The 25155-nt window shown below is 50.5% G+C and overlaps 2 protein-coding genes across 3 annotated transcripts in view; both read left to right on the forward strand.

The window, feature by feature from the left end:
- The window catches only part of GPATCH1 (G-patch domain containing 1), a 52481-nt gene extending 47061 nt beyond the window's left edge, over positions 1 to 5420 (forward strand). For both annotated transcript variants that reach the window (XM_051846714.3, XM_089319124.1), the window contains 2 exons: positions 3483 to 3631; positions 5142 to 5420. In XM_051846714.3, the coding sequence (XP_051702674.2) occupies positions 3483 to 3631; positions 5142 to 5172 (180 nt within the window). In that variant the 3' untranslated portion in view covers positions 5173 to 5420. The remainder of the gene's footprint in view (positions 1 to 3482; positions 3632 to 5141) is intronic.
- A 387-nt stretch (positions 5421 to 5807) lies between these two features.
- Positions 5808 to 25155, forward strand: part of WDR88 (WD repeat domain 88) — a 32303-nt gene continuing 12955 nt past the window's right edge. Inside the window, exons 1-6 of the mRNA XM_051846715.3 lie at positions 5808 to 6181; positions 11610 to 11720; positions 17166 to 17254; positions 19554 to 19617; positions 22483 to 22621; positions 23880 to 24009. Coding sequence (XP_051702675.2) covers positions 5942 to 6181; positions 11610 to 11720; positions 17166 to 17254; positions 19554 to 19617; positions 22483 to 22621; positions 23880 to 24009 — 773 coding nt within the window. The 5' untranslated portion in view covers positions 5808 to 5941. The remainder of the gene's footprint in view (positions 6182 to 11609; positions 11721 to 17165; positions 17255 to 19553; positions 19618 to 22482; positions 22622 to 23879; positions 24010 to 25155) is intronic.

Below are 25155 nucleotides of genomic sequence, written 5' to 3' on the forward strand. Positions count from 1 at the left end.
GAATTCAGTAGTGAAGCCATCTGGGCTTCTCTTTGATGGGAGACTTTTTTAAAATTACGGATTGAATCTTGCTTCTTGTTATTAGTGTATTTAGGTATCTTATTTACTAATGATTCAATGTTGGTATGTTTATGTGCTGGGAATTTGTCTATTTCTGTTCTTCAATTTGTTGCCATGTACTTGTTCACAGTAGTTTCTAACAATCTATATTTCTATGGTATTAGTCATAATGTCTCCATTAAAAAATTTCCATCTCTCTCTCTCTTTAAGATTTATTTATTCATTTAAAAGGAAGAGTTAGAGAAAGAGGGAAAGATAGAGATCTTCCATCCACTGGTTCACTCCCCAAGCGGTCACAATAGCAGGAGCTTCCTCCAGGTCTCCCACGTGGGTGTAGAGGCCCAAGGACTTGGACCATCTTTGGCTGCTTTCCCAGGTGCATTAGCAGGGAGCTAGATCTGCAGTAGAGCAGCTGGGACTGGAACCAGTGTCCATATGGGATACCAGTGCTGCAAGCCGCAGCTTAACCCATTATGCCACAACGCCAGCTCCAATTTTTTGTCTCTGATTTTATATGTTTGAATTTTCTCTCTTTTTTATTAGTCTAGCTGAGAGTTTATCAATTTTGTTTATCTTTTCAAAAAAACCAGCTCTTCATTTCATTGTTTTTGCATTGTTTTTTAGTCTCTATTTTATTTATTTCTGCTCTGAGTTTTATTATTTCTCTTATCCTACGAATTTTGGATTTGATTTGTTCTTGTTTTGCCAGTTCCTTGAGGGATAGTGGTATGTTGTTTATTTGAGATCTTCCTGCTGTAAATGGAGGCTGAACAGAATATTTTAATTTGTTCAACTGTACTTTAAAAAAAAAAAAAAACTTGTGGACATTAAAAGGTAAGAAAAGGGGCATGGAAGTATTTTAGAGAAAGAGTGGAGTATTAAGGAATCCACTGGGGTGCCCAGGAGCCCCAAAGGCGCAGCAGCTGCACGGCAGGCAGGCGGCTGCCAGCACCAAGCCCAGGCCGGTGAGGTGCGATCTGCTGCTGCCATTCCTTCCTGGATTTCTCTCAGGTGTGCTGCCGTAATAATGCTGGAGTTCAGAATCTTCCTTTCCTTGGCTCCACAGCAGAAGATTTCGTTCTCTACATATAGAATAGGCTTCATGTTTAAAAACAACTGGGTGGTGTTTAAAGCTGAAGATTGTCATGGCTGTTTAACCTAAGTTCTAGGCGGAAGTAAGGTTAATTGTCTTGGAAATGCTAATTTGGGGCAATTCAATCTGTTCCTGGAACCGTGAAAATTTTACTGGTTTTTGATTTTTGACAATACAATCATAGATGACAACAGTGACACCTGGATTGAACAGTGTGCTCCAAACAGAAAGCTTCCTGTTGAACTACAAGATTCTTATCAAAAAAAGATTTTAGACAGAATTTATGGACAGAGTTTTTAAATATTTGGGAGAGGAAGGTATAGGAGAAAATGAAATGAAAAAGCAGTTACATCAATACCTTTCACTCCAGGGGATGGTGGAGCTTTTCACCTTTTTCAGAAAGAATAAGAGGCCGGCCCCGCTGCTCACTAGGCTAATCCTCTGCCTGCGGCGCCGGCACACCGGGTTCTAGTCCCGGTCAGGGCGCCGGATTCTGTCCTGGTTGCCCCTCTTCCAGGCCAGCTCTCTGCTGTGGCCAGGGAGTGCAGTGGAGGATGGCCCAAGTGCTTGGGCCCTGCACCCCATGGGAGACCAGGAGAAGCACCTGGCTCCTGGCTTTGGATCAGCGCAGTGCACCAGCCGCAGCGCGGCAGCCATTGGAGGGTGAACCAACGGCAAAGGAAGACCTTTCTCTCTCTCTCTCTCTCTCACTGTCCACTCTGCCTGTCAAAAAATAAAATAAAAAAAAAAAGAAAAAGAAAAAAAAAAGAAAGAATAAGGATAAATTTGGCTGCATCATTATTTCAGATTCAAATTCAATCTTCATAGATTGGGTTTTAGAAGCTGCCAGTTTTCACAATGTGTTTGATAAAATGTTTACAAATCCAGAGCTTTTGATAACAGTGGTCATCTCACTGTGGAAAATTACCATACTCATTCTTTTTTTTGATAGGCAGAGTTAGACAGTGAGAGAGAGAGAAACAGAGAGAAAGGTCTTCCTTCTGTTGGTTCACCCCCCAAATGGCTGCTACGGCTGGCGCTGTGCCGATCCGAAGCCAGGAGCCAGGTGCTTCTCCTGGTCTCCCATGGGGTGCAGGGCCCAAGCACTTGGGCCATCCTCCACTGCACTCCCGGGCCACAGCAGAGAGCTGGCCTGGAAGAGGGGCAACCGAGACAGAATCCGGCGCCCCAACCAGGACTAGAACCCGGTGTGCTGGCGCCGCTAAGCGGAGGATTAGCCTAGTGAGCCGCGGCGCCGGCCCTAGTAACCTTTTCAAAGAAGAAAGATGTTGCCATGCCACAGAAAGGATATGCTTCACAGAAAACTCTTTCCAAAGAGCCTATAGAATCTTCTGTTTTGGTTTGGTCTTCAGGTGTTGAAATAATTTCTTATTTACAGTTTCTGATAAAGGAGTAATATGAAAAAAAGTAATCCAATAAGGGTGCATATTTGGCGTAGCGGTTAAGGCATACTTGGGGCACCTGCATTCCATATTGGAGTGCCTGGGTTTGAGTCCCATCTCTGCTGTGTTCTGGCTTCTTGCTAATGCATATCCTAGACAGGACAGCGGATGATGGCATGAGCAGTTAGGTCCCTGCAACCCGCATAGGAGACCTGGATTGAGTTCCACACTCCTGGCTTTAGCCAGGCCCAGTCCTGGCTGTTGCAGGTGTTTGGGGAGTGAACCAGCAGATAGGAATTATCTCTGTATCTTTTTCTTTTTCTCTCTGCCTTTCAAATAGATAAACTAAGTAAATAGAAAATTTAAAACCTAATAAAACACTCCACAGTAGATGAAGGGATTATTTTGAACATTTCTGAAGACTTCGTCTTTATTACAAGTTGACATCTCACTCAGTGCATAGCTTGCCATTTGAAGTGAAGTAGACTCTAATACACAGTGTGTGCTTTTTGACATCTCTTATCTCATCACCCTTGTCTTCTTCTGGACCAGGGGCAGGCATGGAATGAGGTTAATGTTGTTGTTGATCTGGGCTTTGGTGAAGAGATTAGGAGCAGCTCCATTGTCAGCTGCCAGAAGAAAGAATTCCTGAGTGTAGTGAAAGGAAAAAACTGAGTGCTGACAGGTTCGAAAACAAGTCCCACTCATTCTCACCACCGTGTGTGCTGGTCCTTCACTTTCTGCAGTTTCCTCTTGGGGGTGGGGGGAGGGGCTGCTGACACTCACTCTGCGTGAGGCTTTGTGATTTGTGTTTGAATGACTGTAGCAACCGAATGCCTCGCTTAGCCACTTACTGTACTGCATTAGGGAAGAAAGCACCTATTTGTTAATCCTACTGCTGCCACCTTTTTTTTTTCTTCCTACAGAAAAAGAAACACAGGAAACACAAACACAAAGGCAAGCAAAAGAGTAAAAAATCAGAGAAAAATAGCAGTTCTGAGAGTACAGACAGCAGTGACAGCTCTAGTGACGATGAAGGAGCCCCTGACCTGTCACCCCAGGAGCTGCTGAGACGGTAGGCCCCGGGGAGGGTGGGATTCCCAGGAGCCTTTCAGAGGCTTACTGAATACTTGATATATTTGCTTAGAGGCAAATTCAGAAATGGGAAACTTGTGGATTGACAGGTTTTTTAAAAAATTAATACTTAATTACATAACAGTATGTGAATATCTCACCATTATGAAAATCCAGACCTCAAAGAGCTTCAAGTAGCCCTTGGCCAATTCACACCTCTCCTTTCTGCACAGTAGCCTCTGCCATCAGTCTCATATGTAGCCCTCCAGACTTTTTTTCTGCAATCACACATCCATGCAAACATATGAGTACACACACATCCATACATATACACATATTTTTGTGTACATTATTAATGTAAATGATGTAACTTTATGTACCATCAATTTTTAGGGTGTGAGCATATTTAATGCATAAACACTGCCAAATGGCTATTCAGAGTGGCTGTGTCCCTTGGTTTAGTCAGCTTTTTGTCACTGTCACTATGATATCTAAGGAAAGCTACTTAAGAAGGTTTTTTTTTTTTTACAGCCTACAGTTTTAGAAGTTCAAGTCCAAGATTGGTAGAGCCCATTGATCTGGCATCTGATGAGAGTAGTGGATTTATTTACCTTATTTGAAAGGCAGAGTGACAGAGAGAGGGAGGGGGAGACATCTTTCATCCACTGATTCACTTCCCCAATGCCTGCCACAGCCAGGGCTAGGTGAGGATGGGTCAGGCTAAAAGCAGCACTCTGGAACTCCATCTGGGTCTCCTGTGGGTTTCAGGAACCCGTGTACTTGGGCCGTCATCTGCTGCCGCCCTGGAGCATCAGCAGGAAGCTGGTCCTCAATGCAGAGTAGCTGGGACTCGAAATGGAACATGGGCTGTGGGCATCTCAAGCAGCAGCTGCACCAGCTTCAAAAATTCTGCACCTAAGTAAACTTATCTTTTAATTCCATTTTCCACGAACTTTCTGAATCACCCTCTTACAATGGTTGAAGTAGGTGAGTGAAATTGTAATTGGAATTTTGCCTTTATAAATTGTCCCTAATACTCGATGTGGGTGAGGAGGGTTGTGTGTGTGCTCTGGAGGTAACAGAAGGAGCTTTAAAGGCAGGCGTTGTGGTGCAGTGAGATAGACGGCCACTGGGGGTGCCCGAATCCCACATTGGAGCCTGGGATTGAGTCCTGCCTCTGCTTCTGATCCAGCTTCCTGGGTAGCAGGGGATGATGGCACAAGTACCTGGTTCCCCCAGAGTTCCTGGTGCCTGGCCTCAGCCTGGCCCAGCTCCAGATACTGCAGGAATTTGGGGATGAATGGAAGATTCTCTCTCTGTCACTCTGTTTTCAGATAATTAAACACATCTTTAAAACACCACGGATTAAGCAGTGCTTCATCCTAGGTGGTCACCCCGTGTTCTACAGGTGCTGTGAGGTGGTGTCTGGTCTACTCGGCACTCATGGAGGGCTTTGGTTTTCCAGGTCCTGTCTCACTTTCCTTCCCCTCCCTTTCTTTTTTCTTTTCCAGGCTGAAATGTCTTCCCCTAAGGAGGCAGTGAATGAATTCTGACCTGCCCTGGCCGGGCCCAGCATCAGATCTGCCTGATGGAAGCTTGCTGGTTGTTCAGTTAATACATTGTACAGATTGTATTTATATGTAAATTCCTGCTGTAAAATAATTTTTAAAACCCTGACATTTCAAAGGCTGCCCTGAGAGGTTGTAGAAATTGATTTCTATTTTTAACTTCGGTTAGTGTCAGAGGAAAAGACTCAGCCTGAACAGTTTAATTAAAGTGGAAGTTTTCTATTTTCTTCTCGATTTTTGAAAAAATTTCCTGGAACTTCCAAAAGTATTCAGAAGTGACGGCTGTGCTCTCTGGTTTTGTTCTGAAGAACTGCGTCCCCGGGAGGGCAGTGAGACTCACGGAGGGACTGCGTGGGAGGGAGGCGCACCTGCCTGCTGGTTTGGCCTTGGCCGTGAGGCTCCTCCCTCTGCCATGCTGGTGGCCGCAGGGAAGCAGGCGAGCAGCACACAGCCGGGGCCCTTAGCCCCTCGCGGAAGGTGTCACTCTTGTGTGTCTGCGGCCAGAGGGGGCCTGGGTCACACGGCTCCAGGACCCCGCCCTGCAGCCCTGGGTTCCTGCTCTGAGCCACCTCATGTGCACTGCTGCCAGGTGGAGGCCGCCAGGCCCTGGGCAGCACGTGGTCTCAAAGGGCCGGCTGTAGCTGTGGGTGTGGCGCGTGGCGCCGCCGTTCCCAGCTAGGTCTGTGGGTGGACGGCCTGGTCTGCGGGTGGGCGGCCTCCGGCGGCCGGGCTGCCGGGAAACCATGGGTGAGGACTGGAAGAAGCCCTTGGGCCCTGACAGCTCGCACCGCAGGATGCCTCTGGTGACCCTGGTGCGAACTTTCGGCGGCTTCAAGATGTCCACGCCCGAGGCGCGCCAGGATCGGCTCCTGGCGACCCTCGACCCACTGGCCTTGGGCAAGAGTTCGCTGCCGTCACCGCCGCAGTCGGATATGTACTACATGCAGGAGGAGGTCTGGGGTGACCAGGAGCCCCTCTCCAAGGTCAGGATCACCCTCGGCGTGAGAGGGCAGCGCACGCATGGGGAGGGAGTTCGGGCCAGTGAGGCACCTGCAGGGGACTCACCCGGCTTGCCAGGATCCCCCCCAGCAAAACCCTGGGTCTGCTACCCCTATCTGCCGTACACTCAGTAGGCAAAAAGGCGCAGAAGTGGCTGCCGCAGGTCCGCGGGTCCTTCCTCTCCCCAGCCCGAGTCCCTGCGCCCCCTGGAGGTCACTGGTAACCTGCACAGACGGCACACAGCGTCCTGCAAGCCTCAGCTGGCATTAACCTCGTCCCCCCGCCCCCGACCCCGCTGGTGGAGCCCGACCCCCTGGTCTCCATGTCCCACCTTCCCCTCGGCCCCTCACAGACTGCCACCCAGCACCTCCACATCCCCTACCACTGCCTGTGGGAGGACAGTAGGGGAGTGGAATATGTGGCTTGTTCGTCTAGTTTTATTCTTCCAGGTTTATTGAATTATAATAATGCACACACCATATAATTCAGCTATGCGCGGTATACCATTGGATGCTGTGGAGTGTACTCCCACGGTTGTGCAACCATGGCCACAACCGATCTGAGAACATTTCCATCACCCCAGAAAGGAAATCTATACCCCATTGCCTACCCTCCCAATCCCCAGTCTACTTCCTGTCTCTACAGATTTGCCCACCCCGGGCCAGGACAGCAGGGACATCAAGGGGCCATGGTCTTTGCTGGCTACCTCTTCCTCTTAGCATCCTGTTTTCCAAGGTTCATCTTGTTGGGACATGTAGGAATGTAGGAAGACTTCAGTCCTTCTTGTCAGCATGTGGTCAGGACGCAATTAATTTGTTAATTCATCAGATGATGGACATTTGGATTGTTGCCACTCAATGAATGTGCTGTGAAGGTTTGTTTTTTGTTTGTTTGTTTTTTGTTTTTTTTTTCTGCTGGCCACAATGGCCATAGCTAGGCCAATCTGAAGCCAGGAGCCAGAAGCCAGGAGCTTCTTCTGGATCTCCCACATGGGTGCAGGGGCCCAAGCACTTGGGCCATCTTCCACTGCTTTCCTAGGCCATTAGCCAAGAGCTGGATTGGAAGTGGAGCAGCCAGGAATCAAACCAGTGCCCATATGGGATGCCGGCACCGCAGGCAGAAGCTAGTTCTACTACGTCACAACTCCAGCCCCTGCTGTGAGTGTTCTACATGTAGATGCAAGTTTGGATATTTTCATTTTTCTGGGGTATTCACCTAACAGTGAAATTGCTGGGTCATATGTAAATGCATGTGTTTAACATTTTTATTTTCTAAAGATTTATTTGAAAGCCAGAACAACAGAGAGAGAGAGAGAGAGAAAGAAAGAAAGAAATATTTTTCCTCTGATGGTTCTTCTCCAAATAGCCACAATAGCCACATCTGGGCCAGGATGAAGTCAGGAGCCAAGAACTCTATCCAAGTCTCCCATGTGGGTGGCAGGGGCCACCCAAGTACTTGGGCCATCTTCTAGTGCTTTCTCAGGTACATTAGCAAGGAGCTGGATTGGAAGCAGAGCTGGTACTCCAATATGGGCTGTAGTGTCACAAGTTTAACCCACTGTGTCATAATGTGAGCCCCTTTGTTTAACTTTTTGAGGAATTATCAAGCTATTTTCCAAAATAGCAGAAAAATTTGACATTTCCACCAGCAGTATATAAGGGTTCCAGTGTTTCTACATCCTTATTTTATTTTCAAAGATTTATTTTATTTCAAAGGCAGAGTTACACAGAGAGAGGTCTTCTGTCCATTGGTTTATTCCCCAAATTGCCACAGTGGCCCTGATTGAGCCGAGTCAAAGCCAGGAGCCAGGAGCTTCCCATGTGGGTGCAGGGTCTCAAGCACTTGGGGCACCCTCCACTGCTTTCCCAGGCACATTAACAGGGAGCTGGATCGGAAGCAGAAAACCGGGACCCGAACCAGCACTCACACAGAGTGCCAGCACTGCAGTGGCGACTCAACCCACTATGCTACAATGCCTACCCCTCCACATCCATATTTTTATGTGACTTTGATTGCAGCCATCCTTTTGGATATGATGCAATACCACACTGGTTTGCATTTCCCAGATGACTAACAATGTTGAGAATATTTACATGTGCTAGCAATCATTTGAATATATTCTTTGGAGAAATGTGTATTTGGAGTCTTTGTCCGTATTTAAATTGGGTTGTCTTTCCATCATTGAGTTGTAAGAGTTCTTTATGTATTCAAGATATAAGCCCTCTTTTTAGGTATAAGATTTTCAAGATTTATTTAAAAAATTTTTTAAATATTTTATTTACTTGAGAGAGAGAAAGAGAGAGAGAGAGTTCCCATCCATTGGCTCATTCCCTCAAATGCCTGGCATAGTCCAGGCCTAAGCCAGTGGGAACTGAAGCCAGGCACATGCAGGAGCCCAAGCACTTGAGCCAGCACCATTGTCTCTCAGGGTCTGTATCAGTGAGGAGCTGGAATTGAGAGCTGAGCTGGCACTTGGCTCAGTCACTCCAATATGGGACACAGGCATCCCAAGTGATGGCTGAACCGCTAGGCTGAATGCCCACCCCGCTATCAAAAAGTTTTTGTTTCTTACTTTCTTGGTGTTGTCCTTTGAAACATGCATGTTTTTAATTTTTATAGCATTCAGTGTTGTTTTTGATTTGTTTTTCTTGTGCTTTCAATGCCATATCTAAGAGACTGTGCCTAATGCAAGGTCGTGAAGATTTATGCCTATATTTTCTTCTAAGAGTCTTGTACTTCTAAGGTGTACTTCAACAAGTTCATGGAGGGCCTGGAGTTGTGGAGCAGTGGGTGAAGCCATCTCTTGCAATACTGGCATCCCATATTGGAGTGTAGGTTCCTGTACCAGCTGCTCCACTTCCCATCCAGTTCCCAGAGAATGCACCTGGGAAAGCAGCAGAGGGCAGCTCATGTACTTGGGCCCCTGCCACCCACGTGGGAAACCCGAATGGGGTTCCTGGCTCCTGGCTTTGCCCTGGCCCAGCCGTTATGGTCATTTTGGGAGTAAACCAGGGGAAGCATGATCTCTTTCTCACTCTGTCTCTCCTTTCTCTTTCTATCACTCTGCCTTCCAAATAAATAAAACATCTTTTTTAAACATGGAAGACTGAATTATGATGGTCATTATAAGTTTATGTGGATTTTGTCACCTTTTAGTTATATTAATATGTGATTACCTGCCCCCCTCCCCCACCAAAGCTTGCTACTTCATTAATTGTTTCTCTTCCTTGATACCTTCCATGTAAGTAATGAAAGTATGGTCAAATACTGTATTGATAATATAGATGCTTAAGGTGGGAACATTACCCAGTTGGAGGTAGCATGAAGGCTGTAATCTCATTCTTTTTTTTGTTTTGTTTTTGTTTGTTTGTTTGTTTTTTGTTTTTTGACAGGAAGAGTGGGCAGTGAGAGAGAGAGACAGAGAGAAAGGTCTTCCTTTGCCGTTGGTTCACCCTCCAATGGCCGCTGCGGCTGGCGCGCTGCGGCTGGCGCACCACACTGATCCGACGGCAGGAGCCAGGTGCTTCTCCTGGTCTCCCATGGGGTGCAGGGCCCAAGCACTTGGGCCATCCTCCACTGCACTCCCGGGCTACAGCAGAGAGCTGGCCTGGAAGAGGGGCAACCGGGACAGAATCTGGTGCCCCGACCGGGACTAGAACCCGGGGTGCCGGTGCCGCAAGGCGGAGGATTAGCCTACTGAGCCACAGCACCAGCCTCATTATTTTTTCTTAACACGTGACTCAAGGTGCAAGTAATTGTCACCCCTTTTGGATGCCACAGCTTGCCCCCTGTGAATATCCGCAGGAGGTGTGGGAGCAGCTGCTGAGTTACCAAGGGGCCTGTAGGCATGCAGCAGTTTGCTTAGACCAACAGTCAACACAGCCACTTGGCAGGCCCCACATGAGAGTGTTGGCTGCTCCCAGAAACCACCTCCCAGCCCTGGACCAGCATCCCCAGCTGTCCTGGGCTTTGTTGACACCTGGAAGCAGCAGGTACACCCAGCACCATGGTGACATCAGAGCTTGGTTGTGCTAATAAGGTCTACTTCTTCTCTGAAATGCTTCTGATTAGCTGTTAACACATTGCAAGTTCATCCACATCTCCCTGAAGAGACCAGCCAGTTCAACTCCAGCTTAACGAATCGGCAACAAACGCAAGAAGGAATGGTTAGGATATATTTTGTTCTTTCAGAGTTTAAAAAAATTATTGGATACACTGTGTGTAGTAGTGCTTTTTTGGGCCATATTTAAGACTGCAAACATAGGACTTCATAGGAATGCATGGTGGATGAGAAAACAGAAGGGGAGGGAAAATATTTCTTTCTATCTGCTCTGCAAAGAGATGTAAGGAAGGAATACTGATTTAAACCTCTACTAGTGGAGGTGGCGCGGTGGTGCAGCGGGTGAAGCCACCTCCTGCAGTGCTAGCATCCCATATGGGCACCAGTTCAAATCCCAGCTTCTCCACTTCCGATCCAGCTCTCTCTGTGGCCTGGGAAAGCAGTAGAAGATGGCCCAAGTCCTTGGGCCCCTGCACCCGCGTGGGAGACCCAGAAGAAGCTCCTGGCTCCTGGCTTCAGATCAGTGCAGCTCCAGCCGTTGGGGCCATCTGGAGAGTGAACCAGTGGATGGAAGACACCCCCCTACCCCCGCCGTGTGTAACTTTACATATGAATTTTATCATCACCTTCTCAATTTCTACAAAGATGTCAGCTTGGAACTTGATGGGATGGTGTTGAGTCCATGGAGCATTTTATAGAATGCTTTTATAGAATTTAACATTCAGTCAGCTCATCTAGGAATAGGGATCGCTTTCGTTTGATTAGGCCTCATTTAATTTCAGCAATGTTTTGTAATTTTCAGAGTATAAGTTTTATGCTTTCTTTGTTCAGGTTATTCCTACATGCCTTTTTTTTTTTTTTCAAAATTGAATTGGTATTGTTTTGTTTTTAAGATTTATTTATTTATTTGAAAGGCAGAGGCAGAAGCAGAGAGAGAGAGAGAGAGAGCTTCCATCCACTGGTTCACTTCCCAAAATGGCCATACAGCTGGTGCTGAGCTGATCTGAAGCCAGGAACCAGGAGCCAGGAGCTTCTTCTGGGCCTCCCGTGTGGGTGCAGGGGCCCAAGCACTTGAGCCACCTTCTACTGCTTTCCCAGGCCATAGCAGAGAGCTGGATCAGAAGTGGAGCAGCCGGGTCTCGAACCAGTGCCCATATGGGATGCTGGCACTGCAAGCAGCAGCTTTACCCACTGCACCACAGCACTGCCCCCCTCCATATGTTTTTGATGCTTTTGTAAATGGATTTTTTTCTTAATTTTCTATTTAGGTTGTTCACTGCAAGTATTTAGAAATGCAGGGTTTTTTCCCCTGCAACCTTGTTGAACTCTTTTGATTAGCCCTTTTTTTTCAGATCCCGTTTAAAATCCTGAGTGGGCACGACCATGTCGTGAGTTCCTGCCACTTCTGCGTGGATGACACGAAGCTCCTCAGTGGCTCCTACGACTGCACTGTGAAGCTGTGGGTAGGTGGCCCCTGCAGGCCCTCCCAGAACGAAACGTAGGCACTGCTCGTGCAGACCTCCCCTGGACTGAGTTCCCTGACACTCACAGATCCCAGGAGTTTGTAAGGGGCTTCCGAGCACAGCGTGAAGAAGAGGAGGAGCCCACCCTAGGGTCAGAGCAGAGATGAATTAGTGTTGCTGCCTCTGGATCTGGACACAGTGAGAGCCAGGGGTGGAGGTGACGGGACTGACAGCCAGTTGGGGGAATCCCAGTGGCTCTGAGGGCCTACCTGGGGCCTCTGAGTTATGTCATCATTTGAGGCCTCCTTCTCATCTGAGAAACTCAGTTGCACCCACAAGGATGCTATGGCCAGGCCTGGGGAGGGGGTGGGGGAGGTCATAGACAATTGAAGGTGGCTTTGAAAGAGGTGGGCTCAAGGGCAGATCAGCACCCCAAGATGCAGGAAGCAGGGGCACAAGGGATGTTGTCGTGATGTTCCAGTCAGTTGCAGAGATGTGGCCATCTGGAGCCCTGCCGGAGCCCTGTGAGTGTGACCAGCAGACCCTGGCAGGAATGGGCAGGGTTGGGAGGTGGCAGTGGCCATCAGGGACCAGGACACCTCCCTGGGGGAGGGCAGTCAGTTCTGAGTTTTGGTGTCTTGTCTGGGTTGTAGGGCAGGAAGAAGACCGAGTGGAGTGAATTTAAGGCCGGTTCCCCAGATTCTGGATCGGGTCACTGGGTGGAGGACAGCCCTTTACCCTGCACATGACCTCAGAGGAACATCTGTTTCATCAGTGGGTGCCAAGGCCTGGCCAGCCAGGCAGGGGGGTTGTGGGACTGTAAGTAGGTCCCACAAGTTACATGACTTCTGCTGTTACTTGACCCCTGGGCCTCCTTGAGCCTCCCCCTGCCTCGCGGCCCCAGCTTTGTGTTAGATCTGCCCCCGGGGTCTGCCTGGCCCACACCAGGCCCCAACAGACCTCTCCTCCCCCGACCCCAGAGCCCTGGAGTCCCCTGATCTTAACACTTGGAACCCTAAGTCCTTTCTGAACCCTCTGGGCTGGTGGAGAAGCCCTGAGGGTAAGTAAGGAAGTCTTCGCCATGGCTGTCACCCAGGGGGTGGGGCTGGTGACTCCTCAAGTGTGCATTTTGCTTTGCTGTCTCCAGGCGCTTCCCTTGCTCTTCTTACTCTGAGCTGGGGGGAAGGACTTGCGGGGTTTCCATCTGTTTGGGCTGAAGGGCTCCTGTCTCTGAATGGAGACATCTGCCTGTCTCCACTTGGGTTGGTGTCCCTGGAGATGTGCTTGGTCCTCACAGCAGCCTTGTGCCCTGGTCCCTTGCCTGTTCCGTGCTGCACTGCATCACGATGACAGTGAAATCCAGGGGCAGCTAACTTGATAGAGAAAAGGTCTACTCAGCGCACAGGTTCAAGTCCATAGGCAGCCCCATCGGTCTGGCCTCTGGCCGGGGTGGTGGTAGCAGAGGTGGAGCACATGTGGGGAGGATCACAGGGCAGGACAGGGCAGGGCAGGAAGCAGAGTGGGCGGCTGTCCCTGCACACGCCTTCATGGCAGCTCTCTCCTGAGAATGAACCCCAACAGCACGCCCTGGTGACCTCAGGACCTCCCGCTAGGCCCACCTCCTAACCTCACAGTCAGTGAAGTTCCCTGCCTCTCAGTTCCAGGAACTTACTAAAGTTCTGCATGAGATCCAGAGCCAAAGCATACCCAGATGGTAGCACCCGCCCAGGACGTGCTCACTCCACCTCTGCTGCCACAGCCATCCTTCTCCCCGTCCTAGGAAACACATCACAGTACCCCACCCTCACTGCTGGGCACACTCGTAACTCACTCCCTGAGCCCCCTGCTCCTGCCCTCTGCCTCTGCCTGTCTCACACCTGTACCCCCAAGGCTGTGCCCTCGGCTCCCAGCCTTGGCTACCCTGTTGACTGCCCCCACCCAGGATCTCCATCTCTCCCCCTGGTTCTTTTTTCCTATCTTCTTCCCCTTCCATGGGCTCCTCCTGGTCCTAGCCATGGCTCTCCCCACCCCACCTCTGCCCTCGTCATGCACTGTCCTCCCCTCGGCAGACGGTTGAGCCACTGCCCTACACAGTTGCTCTCTCTTCTTACAGCGTGTTGGCCAACATGTCCCCTTGCCTCTGTCTCTTCTTTCCCAGTGACCCCACCTCCAGTCCCTTCCTGCCACCTCACCCCAGGCCCATACACCTGTCTTGATCTTTGAAAAGCTGCCTTTCCCCTAACTGGAGAGTTTTGTCAATAACTTGGAAACCCCATAAATGAATGAAGAAACTGGGGGGGAAATAATTCTTTTTTTTTTTTTTTTTTATTTGAGAGGTAGAGTTACAGATGAAGAGAGGTAGAGACAGAAAGAGAGGTCTTTCTTCCATTGGTTCACTCCCCAGATGGCTGCAATGGCTGGAGCTGCACCAATCCGAAGCCAGGAGCCAGGAGCTTCTTCCCGGTCTCCCACGCAGGTCCAGGGGTTCAAGGACTTGGGCCATCTTCTACTGCTTTTCCAGGCCACAGCAGAGAGCTGGATTGGAAGAGGAGCAGCCAAGTAGAACCGTGCCCATATGGGATGCCAGTGCCACAGGTGGAGAATTAACCTGCACCACGGTACCGGCCCTGAAAATAATTCTTGATCCCATACCCCATCTCCCTCTCATATGTTAACACTTTTCTTTCCGGTCATTAAAAATATAAGTTTGGGGGCCAGCGCCCTGGCATGGTGGTTCAAGCTGCTGCCTGCAGGGCCAGCATCCCATATCGGTGCAATTCCTGTCTGGCTGCTCCACTTCCCTTCCAGCTCTCTGTTGATTTGCCTGGGAGAGCAGGCCTGGGCCCTGCACCCATGTGGGAGAGCCAGAAGAAGCTCCTGACTCCTTGCTTCAGACAAGCCCAGCCCTGGCTGTTGCAGCCATTTGGGAATTGAACCAACAGATGGAAGATCTCTTTCTTTGTCTCTGTAACTCTACCTTAAAAACAAACAAACAAACAAAAAACAAAAAACCCTTTGGTAGTTTCTCTCACATTACAAAGGTAACAATTTTATTTTAAGAAATATTTAAAAACACAAGGGGAAAAAAAAACCTTCACTGTTCCATGACCCCAGAGTTAACTGCTATGGAAACGTTGGAGCACATTTTTTTTTCTTGTATATACAGATAAATACATTTGCAACATTGGGACCATATAGAAATTTTGGGTACTCGTCATGAACTTGGGCTACAAGCAGTATCACCTCTCCTTTATTCCTTTATTTTCCCCACTATTTATGAGAGCCCTTTGCTGTACATTCACTCCGAGTCTGAGCAGGATCTGCCTGGTTAAGTTGTCTGAGTGCACAGGCAAATGAAGAGGAAGCTGGTTTACCTGTCCATGGTTGCTGTTCCTTCTTTGGCCATGGGGTGTCACTGTTGGATGCTGAACCTGTGCAGCCCCAGGGACACAGTGTCCATTCCAGCGCTGCCCTTAGTTTGCCCAAGACTCTGCCCAGACTGCATGGCCTTGATCCTAGGCTCCAGAAGATCGTTTTCTTAGTCCACAGCCACGTGCCTTTTGACCAGAGCAGCACATCAACCAGGGAGGCTGGACCCCAGGCTGTCAGAACAGCCCTTTCTTCCCAAGCCATTAGACTCCTGAGCCTAGGCTGCCCGCCTGGATGTATCCCACCTGCCCCCTGGGGTGACTTCCCCTCTGGGACTCCTGATGTCCTTTCCTGCTATTGGGCTTCGCCTGGGGCCTGCTGAGTTCACTTAAACATGGTCCCATTGTTTTGAGCCCCACAGAGGAGGAGTTGAGGGAGAGGGTCTATGCAGGAAAGGGGTAATCACTTCCCTATAACTATGCGAGCCTTTCCCTGAGTGGTGGGCGTGGCTCGCTTTGCCTCAAGCACTTTCCTTCTGAAAGTCGAATTTTGGTGCATGCTAGACAGACCGTGCTGATGTGGGCAGCCGCAGATTAAAAACAAAACAAAAATCCCTGGACCACTAGGCTCCCGTGCACCTCCCTGGTGGCCAACACTTCCCAAGTGGAGCCACTTCCCAGGGACTCACTGGAGAAGACTCTCGGAAGATTGCCTGGCTGCCTCTGCACGGGCAGTGCCTTTGCCTTTGCTGGCTCGGTTCTGTGTCCTTTCACTGTGATGACACTCAGCTGTGAGTGTAGCTTTAGGAGGAGCCCAGTGCATGCTAGAGAATCCCCAAACCTGGGGGTGGTCTCAGGGACCCCTGGTACGGGGTCCCTTGCCTCCCGGAAGGCTTGAAGTCCTAATGCAATATGGTCCCTGAATATCAGGTAATGTTGTCACAGACCTACCCTAGTAAGGTCCCAAAGCTCCCACACACATAATAGCAATAAGGTCCGGTCCTGCTAGTGATTCTTTGCCTTACCAATAACGTTTGTGTCAAGGGGACCTTCCATCCTGGTTGGAGCTGAAAACAAAAGCTGTTGGCACATTTCACTTTTTTTTTCTTTTTTAAAAATATTTTTATTTATTTGAAAGGTGGAGTTACAGAGAGGCAGAGGCAAAGAGACAAAGAGAGGTCTTCCATCCGCTAGTTCACTCCCCAGATGGCTGCAAGGGCCAGAGCTGTGCCAATCCAAAGCCAGGAGCCAGGAGCTTCTTCCGGGTCTCCCATATGGGTGCAGGGTCCCAAGCACTTGGGCCATCTTCTACTGCCTTCCCAGGCCATAGCAGAGAGCTGGATGGGAAGTGGAGCAGCTGGGTCTCGAACTGACACCCGTATGGGATGCCGGCACTGCAGGCGGTGACTTTACCCACTAAGCCACAGCGCTGACCCTAGTGTTTCTTACCGCAAACACTTTTATCCTCCTGGGAACTCTGCTTGCTTCTCATCTCAGTCTCTCGCTCTTCACCTTCAGCAGGGCTGTTGGCAGCTGCTGTCGCCCCACTGCTGGATGTACTGGTTTTCACCACCCCCTTTAGAGGGACACCTAGGTTACTGGCCTGTGATTTTGCCATCATTTATCTTGCACATTGAAGCTTTTCATTCCTAAGTCTTTGATCACAATTTTGATTATTTTTTAGGAGACACCCCCACCACCCCGCCCCAGGTCAAAGGCTGTGAGCTTAACAAAAAGAAGTGATGGAAAGAACTGCTAGATGCTGCAGTCTCTTTGGCCAGTAGAAAAAGAGAAAACTCACCCATTTGGAGTTCTGCTCCCAGGGTGCCCAGTGAGCACCCAGTGCCTGTGGAAGTGCGTGTGGGGTTTCCATGGCTGCTATGGATGGCAAGGGGGTCCCCCTGCCCGGGGAGTTGCTGCGAGGTCCTTTGTCTCTGGGCACTAATTGGCAGTCCTAGGGCCCTGGGGTTCATGTGCTTGGCTGCTATAGATGAGCTGAGGGCTGTTCATGGCCTTGGCTCACAGCTTCAAGAAGCGTGGTGGTGACCACTCTCCCTTCGTCTCCCATTGATTCGAGAACGCTTTCAATGGAGCTGTGGAGCGGGAGTTTGAGCACGGGCCCGAAGCGCCTGTCGTGGAGTGCAGCGTCTCGGCTGACAGCAGGAGGTGACTTCCCCACAGGCCAGGGTGGAGGTGGGGTATACACACTTGGCGGGTTTCTTGTTTCTTAAATTTTAGTTTATTTGCAAGGGAGGGAGTGAAAGAGAGCTAGAGAGCAGAAGAGCCTCCAACTACTGGGTCACCCTCCCCCCCACGCCTGCCAGGAGCTGGGAACTCAATCCAGGTCTTGCATGGGTAGCAGGGACCCATGGGTAGCAGGGACCCGTGACTTGAGCCGTCACTTGATCCTCCTGGGGTCTGCAGTGGCAGGAACCTGGGGTCCGGAGCTGGAGCTGGGACTTAAATCCAGGCACTCCCATGCAAGATATGGGTGTGGTAACAAGCACCTAACAGCAGCATCAAACTACCAAATGCCTGCGCCTTGTCTTGTTTTTAAATTGATTTTTTAAAAAGAGATTGTATATATTTATTTGGGAGGTAGAGTTACAGACAAATCTTCTGTCCACTGGTTCACTCCCCAAATGGCCACAATGGCCGGAGCTGGGCCGATCCAAAACCAGGAGCCAGGAGCTTCTTTTGGGTCTCCCATGTGGGTGCAGGGGCCCAAGAACTTGAACCATCTTCCACTGCTTTCCCAGGCCACAGCAGAGCAGCTGAGACATGAACCAGGACCCATATGGGATGCCGGCACCGCAGGCAGAGGTTATCCTATTACGCCATAGCACCGGCCCCCTTTAGTTGATTTTTTTTTAAGCAACTATGCAACCATTTCCCCATTATGAGTCTACGGACTTTTCCCTGTGAGAATCAAGTAGCTGTAACAGCACTTTGTCAACTTAAAGTGCTTAAAAAAGAGCCCATTTGTTCTAGCTGGTGCAGGCCAGTCTGAAGTTTCTTCCTGGAGTTTCTCTTTCCTGCTCAGCAGCATGTGACTGTCACAGCTGCAAGCGGCCTGAGCAGCTTCGGCCAGACGCCCATTCTGCAGGGGAAACTGAGGCCCTGGGGGCAAAGGCCTGCTGGGCTGTCCCCCAGGACGCATCAAAAGTGAAGAGGCAGCGACACAGAGAAGGGTTTCTGGAATGTGTTTGCTGCAGTCCACTCACACAGATGGGAGGCCTGGGGCAGCCTGGGGAATTCGCTTTCTGTTTTTTAAACGATTTCTTTAAAAAAATTTTTAAGAGCAATTTTTAAAAGTTTTATCTATTATTACTTATTTGAAAGTCAAAGTTAGAGAGAGAGATCTTCTATCTGCTGGTTCACTCCCCTGATGGCAGCAATGGCCAGGGCTGGACCAGGCCAAAGCCAGGAGCCAGGAGCTTCTTCTAGGTCTCCCACATGGGTGCCAAGGGCCCAGGCATTTGGGACATCTTCTGCTGCTTTCCCCAGGCTGTTAGCAGGAAGCTGGATCAGAAGTAGAACAACCAGGGCTTGAACTGGTGCCCATAATGAATGCCAGCATTGCAGGTGGCAGCTTTACCCTCTGTGCTACAATGCTGGCCCCTAAAATATTTATTTATTTGAAAGGTAGAGCGACGAGAGAGAGAGAGAGAGAAGAGAGAGAGGGAGAGAGAGAGAGAGAGGGAATCTTCCATCTGCTGGTTCACTTACCAAATGGCTATTTAATAGCTGGGGCTGGTCCTGGCTTCAGCCAGGATCTAGGAACTCCATCCAAATCTCCCACATGGGTGGCAGGGGCCCAAGCCCTCAGGCCATCCTCCACAGCCTTCCCAGGTGTGTGAGCGCCGAGTCAGCCAGGACTCCAGTGCAAGTGGAACTGCACATGCTGCCCCAAGAGGCAGGCCTGTGGGAATTTGCAGCTACAAAACCAGTGTACTGGTGAAAAAGAAAAAAAAAGTTTGCATTTGGACTAAATTTAGTACAGAGGACAAACTTTGCCTTTGAAACATGCCATAAAGATTTTTATTTATTTATTTGACAGCTAGAGTTACAGACAGTGAGAGAGAGAGATAAGTCTTCCTTCCGTTGGTGCACTCCTCACATGGCCGCAAGGGCCGGAGCTGTGCCGATCTGAAGCCAGGAGCCAGGTGCTTCCTCCTGGTCTCCCATGGGGTGCAGGGCCCAAGCACTTGGGCCATCCTCCACTGCACTCCCGGGCCACAGCAGAGAGCTGGACTGGAAGGGGAGCAACCAGAACTAGAACCCGGTGCCCATATGGGATGCCGGTGCCGCAGGCGGAGGATTAACCTAGTGCGCCAGGGCGCTGGCCCCTCAGGGCATCTTTTGTATTGTTTGGAATCTTGGTCCTAAACTTGAAGAAGCCCCCATGGAAGCTACAGGCATAAGTGCCTCTGCCATTGTGACGCAGTGTGTATTTTATTTCCAGAGTTATTGCAGCATCCTATGACAAAACAGTGAGGGCCTGGGACCTGGAAACAGGCAAAATGCTGGTACGTATGCCCTGCCCTGCCCAGCACAGGGTCTTTACTGGGCCTGGGTGGCTTTGGGCTGGACCCAGGGAGGGAGGAGATGGCAAAAGCCCCAGGTTCCGCAGGGCCCCGAGATGCAGGCGTGAGCAGCACCCCACAGCTTGCAGAATTTGGAGGCTGCATGGGCTGGTGGGGAGGTGTTGGGGAAGGGAAGCTTCCTGGAGCTGGCAGCTTGAGGGCTGCCTTGGATGGTGGGAGGGGCTTCAGACACAGAAAGAAAGCCAGGGCGGCTGTGTGGATGGGGGGAGGGGGATGGCGTTCAGGGCTCCCCTGTGGGACATTTGGATTACATGAGGCAGGAACTGGGGCTGAGGCCATGGACGGAGGCCATGTGGGTGAAGAACCAGGGCTGCAGATTCCTCCCAATCTGTCCTCTTGTGTCTTGGAGTGGGCTCCTGTCCATCTCCACCAGAGAGGCCTGGATCCCTCCCTGGCCCGGGCAGCCTCCGTCCTGCAGGGACCCCAGCCCCAGGAGCTCCCGACTGCGTCCCTTCATCTTCCTTTCTCTGTTTCAACAAACAAAGGGACAACCTTTCCTCTTATTGCAAAGATCAATTTATATTCGTGGCCAACATTTTTAGAGAGATAAGATAAACTAAGTTTTAAAAAAGAATCCAAGAAAACTGCTTAAAACCACCATTCAGGGATGACAGCGCCTGTCTTGGTGTATTTTTCCCTATGCACGTTCCCATATGGACACAGGCAAGTGTGTTTTGTTAGTAAATACATGAGAGTACAACCAAGAGTTTGTGGACAAATGGAATTCAAAGAATTTTATTTTGATGCAAAAATATTTTTACAACTTGTGAGTAGCTTTTTCCTAATGCATATTTTCCACAGACTTTTTGAAAACCTCAGGTATGAATGGATTTCAGATTTTTTGGCACCACATTTCTTTCCGTTTCCCATGAACCTTTGGAAGTACCCTTGGAGTATCATTTATGCACTCTCTGGATTCTAACTTTCTCTCACTTGACAGTAAGTTGTGAATAACAAGTCACCCACAGGGGTGCATGGAGGGAGGCACCAGCTTGTGGCTGGAATCCCATGTCAGAGCGCCTGCTGCTCCACTTCTGATCCAGCTCCCCGCTAATGCTTCTGGGAAAGCAGTGGAGGATGGCCCAAGTGCTTGGGCCCCTGACACCTGTGTGGGAGACTAGGACAGAGTTCCAGGCTCCTGGCTTCAGCCTGGCCCAGTCCTGGCCTTTGAGGCCATTTGGGGAGTGAACCAGTGGATGGAAGTTCTCTCTCTGTCTCTCCCTCTCTCTGTCTCTGTAACTCTGCCTTTCAAATCTCTCTGTCTTATCTTCTCTCTCAAAAAGGAATATATCCACTTCATCCTTTTATTTCTTTTTTCTTCAGATAAATATGTAAGTAGTCTATTTATTTATTTTTTTGACAGGCAGAGTTAGACAGTGAGAAAGAGAGAGACAGAGAGAAAAGTCTTCCTTCCGTTGGTTCACCCCCCCAAATGGCCGCTACGGGAGTGTGCTGCGCCAATCCGAAGCCAGGAGCCAGTCGCCTCCTCCTGGTCTCCCATGTGGTTGCAGGGCCCAAGGACCTGGGCCATCCTCCACTGCCTTCCTGGGCCACAGCAGAGAGCTGGACTGGAAGAGGGGCAACCGGGACAGAACAGGCACCCCAATCTGGACTAGAACCCGGGGTGCCAGTGCAGCAGGCGGAGGATTAACCTAGTGAGCCATGGTGCCGGCCTAGTCTTTTTTTTTTTTTTTAAGATTTATTTATTTATTCTGAAAGGCAGAGTTACAGAGAGGCAGAGGAAGAAAGAGAGAGAGAGATCTTCCATCTGCTGGTTTACTCCCCAAATGGCTACATTGGCCGAGCTGGGCTGATCTGAAGCCAGGAGCCAGGAGCTTCTTCTGGGGTCTCCCACATGGGCACAAGGGCCCAAGTACTTGGGCCATCCTCCACCACTTTCTCAGGCCAAAGCAGAGAGCTGGATTGGTAGTGGAGCAGCCTGGGCTTGAACCAGTGCCCACATGGGATGCTGGCATTGCCATTAGGGACTTTACCCACCATGCTACAGCGCCGGCTCCCTCGTCCTACTATTTCTAAGAGAGAGATCTTCCAGGGCCAGCGCTATGGCGTATTAGGTTGGGCTGCTGCCTGCAGTGCCAGCATCTCCTATGGGCACCGGTTTGAGTCCTGGCTGCTCCACTTCCAATCCATATCCCTGCTAATGCGCCTGGGAAGGCATGGAGGATGGCCCAAGTACTTGGGCCCCTGCACCCACGTGGGAGTCACAGATGAAACCTCAAGGGGTGCTTACCATCTCCTGCCCTCTCATACTGGTGCCATAATTTGATTGACATGTTAGCCAATTTGGTAGGTGAACAGCGAGACTTATAGATTACTCCTGGCTTTGGGCGTTTCCGCAGACGTCTGTTCCCTGTTGGGCAAATCTTCTGTTCTTCCTTTCCTCACTCTTTGTCCGACTCTGTGATCTCCTGCCCGCCTCCCCCTGGTGCTCTGAGGGCCACAGCACAGACATCCCATCAACGCTTGCGTCCCGCTCTGAGCAGGGGCAAAGTGACCCGTGACTACAGCCTTGTAGCCACTTGCACTGGTTCCTTCCTCAGCCCTCTTCATCCGTGCAGGACACAGATCGTTAATTAAAAGTATCCATTAAATTAATCAAAACAAAACAGACCTAAGAATTCAGCTCCGTCTCCACACTGGTCCCTTATATACTCAGTGACCCCATGTGACCCAGGGCTACCACAGTGGGCAGTGCATAGACAGGGCATTCGCATCATCACAGAAAGTCCTAGTGGGTGGCTGGGCCTGTCTGCTGCCCCATTTCAGTGGAAGATCAGCCACGATAACTTCATAGTGTCCTGCAAGCTCTCTCCAGATGGGAAATACGTAGTCTCGGGCTTGGACGTGGACCGTGGAATCTGCATCACAGACATGGAAAACGTCACCACGGTGGCTCATGTGAAAGGTGAGGTTGCAGGGGTTCCTTGCTCTGTCCCGACTCCCAGAGCAGCGGCCGCCCGTCACTTGACAGGTGGTGACTTGCGATGGCTTCCTCTGGTGACACTGGCGTGGTGGTGGTGGGGCCCCCGACTCACAGAAGCAGCAGTGAAAGTGGACCCTGCAGGTGGGTGCTCTCCCGGGAGTGCTCTCGCCCTGTCTGTGCTTGTGCCAGAGGCCCTGGCGCACCTCTCCCACCCCATGTGCACACTGAAATCCAGCCCTTTAGAGAGTAGAGGCTCAGCTTTCTTCACATTTTTTACCACTCTCTTCTTTAAATTATAAAAATAAGAATCCCTGTATGTCAGTGTTGTGGTTGCAATCCCACGAGGTCGGTATGCAGATGCGGGAAGCTGGGGCAAAGGCACATGGGACCTCTCTGTGGTATCCCTTGCCCTGGCAATGTGAGTTGGCAGTTGTCCTAAAATAAAGCATTGAAAAAAAAATACATGGTCGTTGTAAAGAAAATCTGATATACAAAGGAAAAATTGCAAGGCGGCTGGACCTGTCCTGGCCCTCCCATGGGAGGCACCTGGTGTTAGCCTGAGGGGCTTTGGAAAATTTTTGCAAAAATGGGATCAAAAGATCAGTTTATTTTGGTGCAAAATCTGTTTGAAAGCTTTGCATTCAAAAGATTCTCAAAATGGCTGTGGACAGTAGAGCCAGCAATGTGGTTCACCAGGTTAATCCACAGCTTGCCGAGCCCACACCCCCTATCAGAGCACCTGTTTCAGCCCCCAAGCCAGCTCCCTACAAAGTGCCTGCGAGGGCAATGGCCCAAGTGCCCAGATCCCTGCTCCCCCGGTGGAAAACATGCACGGAGTTCCCGGCTCCTGGCTCCTGGCTCCTGGCTCCTGGCTCCTGGCTCTAGCCTGGCCGAGACCTGGTTATTGTAGGCATTTGGGGAATGAACCGGTGGGTGGAAAATCTCTTTCTCTCTGTCTCTCCCTCTCTGCATCACTCTGCCCTTCAAAGGGATAAAGAAATCATTAATTTAAAAAGAAAACACTGTGCCTGGATTTCAAACGTTCATCACCCTTGGCTGGCGGTGGGTCTCTGCCTGCTGCAGGCGTCTCCAGCTCTGCAGAAGCCAGGCACCCAGCAGGCACTGCGAGGTGTCTGTGCAGGTGGGCGGTCCTTTATGAAAACTGAAATTCTGCTCCTACAAAGCTCTTGGCCTGGAATGGGGGCGTGGGTGGGGTCTCAAGTCCCTTCCTGTGCTGCAGATCACCACCAGAGGTCCCTCACGGCGTGCTGCTTTGACCCCGACAGCCAGAAGGTGGCATCTGTCTCGCTGGACAGGACCATCAAGATCTGGGACGTCACCTCCCAGGCCACGCTGCTCACCATCCCAAAGTGAGGTAGACCCCGCCAGGGGGGAGGCTGGCAGTTGGGGGCCAGGGTGGGGGGCGGGGGCGGGTATCATACGCCTGCCTGCCTTCCAGCACGCTGCGGCGTCTCCAGCCTGGGCCTCCCATGCCTGTATTTCAGTATGAGCCAGCACTAGGAAACATGTGCAGAACCCTTGTGAAAAAGGGAATTTTTAGCCTCCTATAATCTGATAACCCCAGGCTCTGATAATCCCAGGCTCGCCAGATGGGATGAGCCCCAGACTGTGTATCCATCTGTCACCCTGCCATGCTCTGGTCCCTTAGCCCTGCCTGGCCCGGCCTCCCCATGGCTAGGCATGAAGATGTAGTTTCCCATCTTGTGTGACCGCGTACACCCAGCAGAGGTGAGGTCTGAAGAATGTGCCCCAGGAAGAAGGACCTTAGCTTGGGGCTGACCCCACACTGGGCCCCCAGCATGCACTCTGCCCTTGAGAGGGATGCCCAGGGAAGGCCTGCGTCCAGGGGCCTGCTCCTTAGAGCAGGTGGGCATGGCACGAGGTGAGTGAGGGCGGCAGAGGCCCACAGTTGCAGCTGTGGGAAGTGTCCTAGAGCCTTCTGGTGCCCCAGTGGGATGGTGGCAGCACAGGGGATTCTGGGAGAAGTCTACTGGTCACTTTGGTTTACCTTGAATGGGTGATTTTTCAGGAAATGTAGCCTTCAGCAAGCAAAGACACAAAGAGTCTCAGAAGCACAGGACAAGCTGGCTTCAAGACACTCGACCTCTGAGGTCAGGCAGGCGCCCAGGCTAAGAAGGGCCCCACGCTGGGGTCTGTGCTCTGCTGTTGGCATCTTGGGATTCTGGATAATTTCTGAACAAACTCCTTACATGGTTTAATTTCAAAATGCATAATTTACTGTTTGAAAATTTAAGATGGCAACATAGTACAAAATTTAATAGGCACCAAAGGATGCATGAATATAGTGAAAAATCAGAGAGGGAGGGGGAGCCAGATCTTCCATCTGCTGGTTCACTCCCCGCATGGCCACAGTAGCCAGGGCGGAGCCAGGTTGAAGCCAGAAGCCAGAATCTCCATCTGGGGATCCTGCGTGGGTGGCAGGGGCCCAGGTATGTGGACTACCATGCTTCCCAGGTGCATCAGTGGGACGCTGG

The sequence above is a fragment of the Oryctolagus cuniculus genome, chromosome 18, assembly GCF_051225735.1.
Source record: "Oryctolagus cuniculus isolate XC-2025 breed Fujian yellow rabbit chromosome 18, ASM5122573v1, whole genome shotgun sequence".
Classification (NCBI taxonomy): Eukaryota; Metazoa; Chordata; class Mammalia; order Lagomorpha; family Leporidae; genus Oryctolagus; species Oryctolagus cuniculus.